The sequence below is a fragment of the Heptranchias perlo genome, chromosome 35 (genome assembly GCF_035084215.1).
Source record: "Heptranchias perlo isolate sHepPer1 chromosome 35, sHepPer1.hap1, whole genome shotgun sequence".
Lineage (NCBI taxonomy): Eukaryota > Metazoa > Chordata > Chondrichthyes > Hexanchiformes > Hexanchidae > Heptranchias > Heptranchias perlo.
The window spans coordinates 8755192-8756885 of NC_090359.1; the positions used below are offsets into that span (position 1 = coordinate 8755192).

Sequence of the window (1694 nt, forward strand, 5' to 3'; positions counted from 1 at the left end):
CTCACTATTCCATTCAAAGGGCATCAGCGATTCGACCATTCCTCTTCCTCCTAGTGCCCTTTTATCCCTTCCCCACTTCGGGACATTAAATCCAGGTTTCACCCCAGAAGCTAATGCACAAAAGCTGCAATTCCAACTTGCAAACATCTCATCTTTTCCGTCCCCCTCTGGCTCACGTGTCAGTGAGGCTCTCGCTTTCCGTTTGGTTACTTTTGTATTCATTCTGAACTAAGTTTCTGTTTTTAACCATGTTTCATTTGATCCCATTGCTTCACTTATTTGTCGATTCATTGCTTTGATTAAAAAGCCCGTCACAGCTGAAATAATCAGTTTCCATCACGGGACGCAAAGCCAAGACGCAAATTTCTAGGCGCATTTCAGGTTATCGTGAAGAACATTAATGTCCCTATTCTATAACCTGCTCCTTTATATCACTGGAAACGCATCAAGTTAGAGTTTTTTCCTGAGTCTGGTGAATCATTTCCCTATTTTCGTCTTGCTGACAGTTAACGTGATGACGATTGTGATCCTGTCTCGGGGAAAGTGCGGTCTCTCCAAATGCGTCACTCGCTACCTGGTGGCCATGGCAGCGGCAGATCTACTGGTAGTTATCATCGATCTGATATTAAGGCAGGTTCCTATTGTTTATTGGTCCGAATTTACATTTCTGTGGTACGTTGAAGTGTGTAATATCCACGCCGTCCTGCTTTATGCAGTCACAGCATGTTCTGTTTGGTTCACGGTCACTTTCACCTTTGATCGATTTGTGGCCATTTGTTGCCAGGAGCTGAAAACTAAACATTGCACCGAGAAGACGGCGGCTGTGGTTCTAGGAACAGTGACCGTGCTGAGCGGCTTGAAGAACATTTTCTGGTATTTTCTGTATACAAATGAGTATTGGCTTTCGAATAGTCCCTGGTTTTGCAGCGTGACACCCGTAGTATCTCGTTCTCTGGTCTGGGGGGTCGTTGAATTAATGCATTACATTTTAACACCATTTGTTCCATTTCTTTTGATTGTACTGTTCAATGTATTAACGGTCAGACACATTTTAGTGGCCAGCAGAGCCCGCAGGAGGATCTGGGGTCCGAGCAGTGGGGAGAGTTCCAGTGACCCAGAGATGGAGAACCGAAGGAAATCTATCGTTGTACTATTTATTATATCGGGGAACTTCATCCTTTTATGGGTGGTGTTCATGGTGTGTTCTATATTGAGACGGTTGGATTATTTGGGGTATCCTGTCTCCCTGCCCACTTTTGTAACAGAAATCGGCTTCATGCTCCAGCTCCTGAGTTGCTGCACGAACACTTTTATTTATGCAGTGACCCAAAGGAAATTCAGAGAAGAGTTGAGGAATGGAGTGAAATTTCCCCGCGCAATGATGGTCAAATTAATTAGATGAGAAGACCTCACACTTTCTAACATTCTCATGTTTTTTCTCATCTTCTGTAGAATCTAATATGGGGCTTCTTTAACTCTTAATATTTTTTCAAGCATTTCACAATCTGGTCCCTTCATAAAACTAAGTTATTTTAGCCATGCTTCACGCGATAGGATCCAGACATGATCTGTCTACAGATGCGGTTTGACCATACACTTGCCGAAGAGCGGTTAGTTGCTTTAGGTTGTCGTGCGCTCAGCTAGCAGTCCGGGATGTTTTGGGAATGACCCCGTGTTGTGATTATTTCGCAGAA

General features: G+C 43.8%; 1 protein-coding gene across 1 annotated transcript; it reads left to right on the forward strand.

Annotated features, from left to right (window-relative positions):
• The first annotated feature begins 514 nt into the window (after window positions 1-514).
• LOC137302218 (probable G-protein coupled receptor 139) lies at window positions 515-1402 on the forward strand. The gene has a single exon (XM_067971875.1). The coding sequence runs from the start codon at window positions 515-517 to the stop codon at window positions 1400-1402; it is 888 nt and encodes a 295-aa protein (XP_067827976.1).
• The last annotated feature ends 292 nt before the right edge of the window (window positions 1403-1694 follow it).

What these genes read in the sequence shown, in the direction of transcription:
- LOC137302218 (XM_067971875.1), top strand. Translation starts at nt 515, where the DNA reads ATGACGATTGTGATCCTGTCTCGGGGAAAGTGCGGTCTCTCCAAATGC.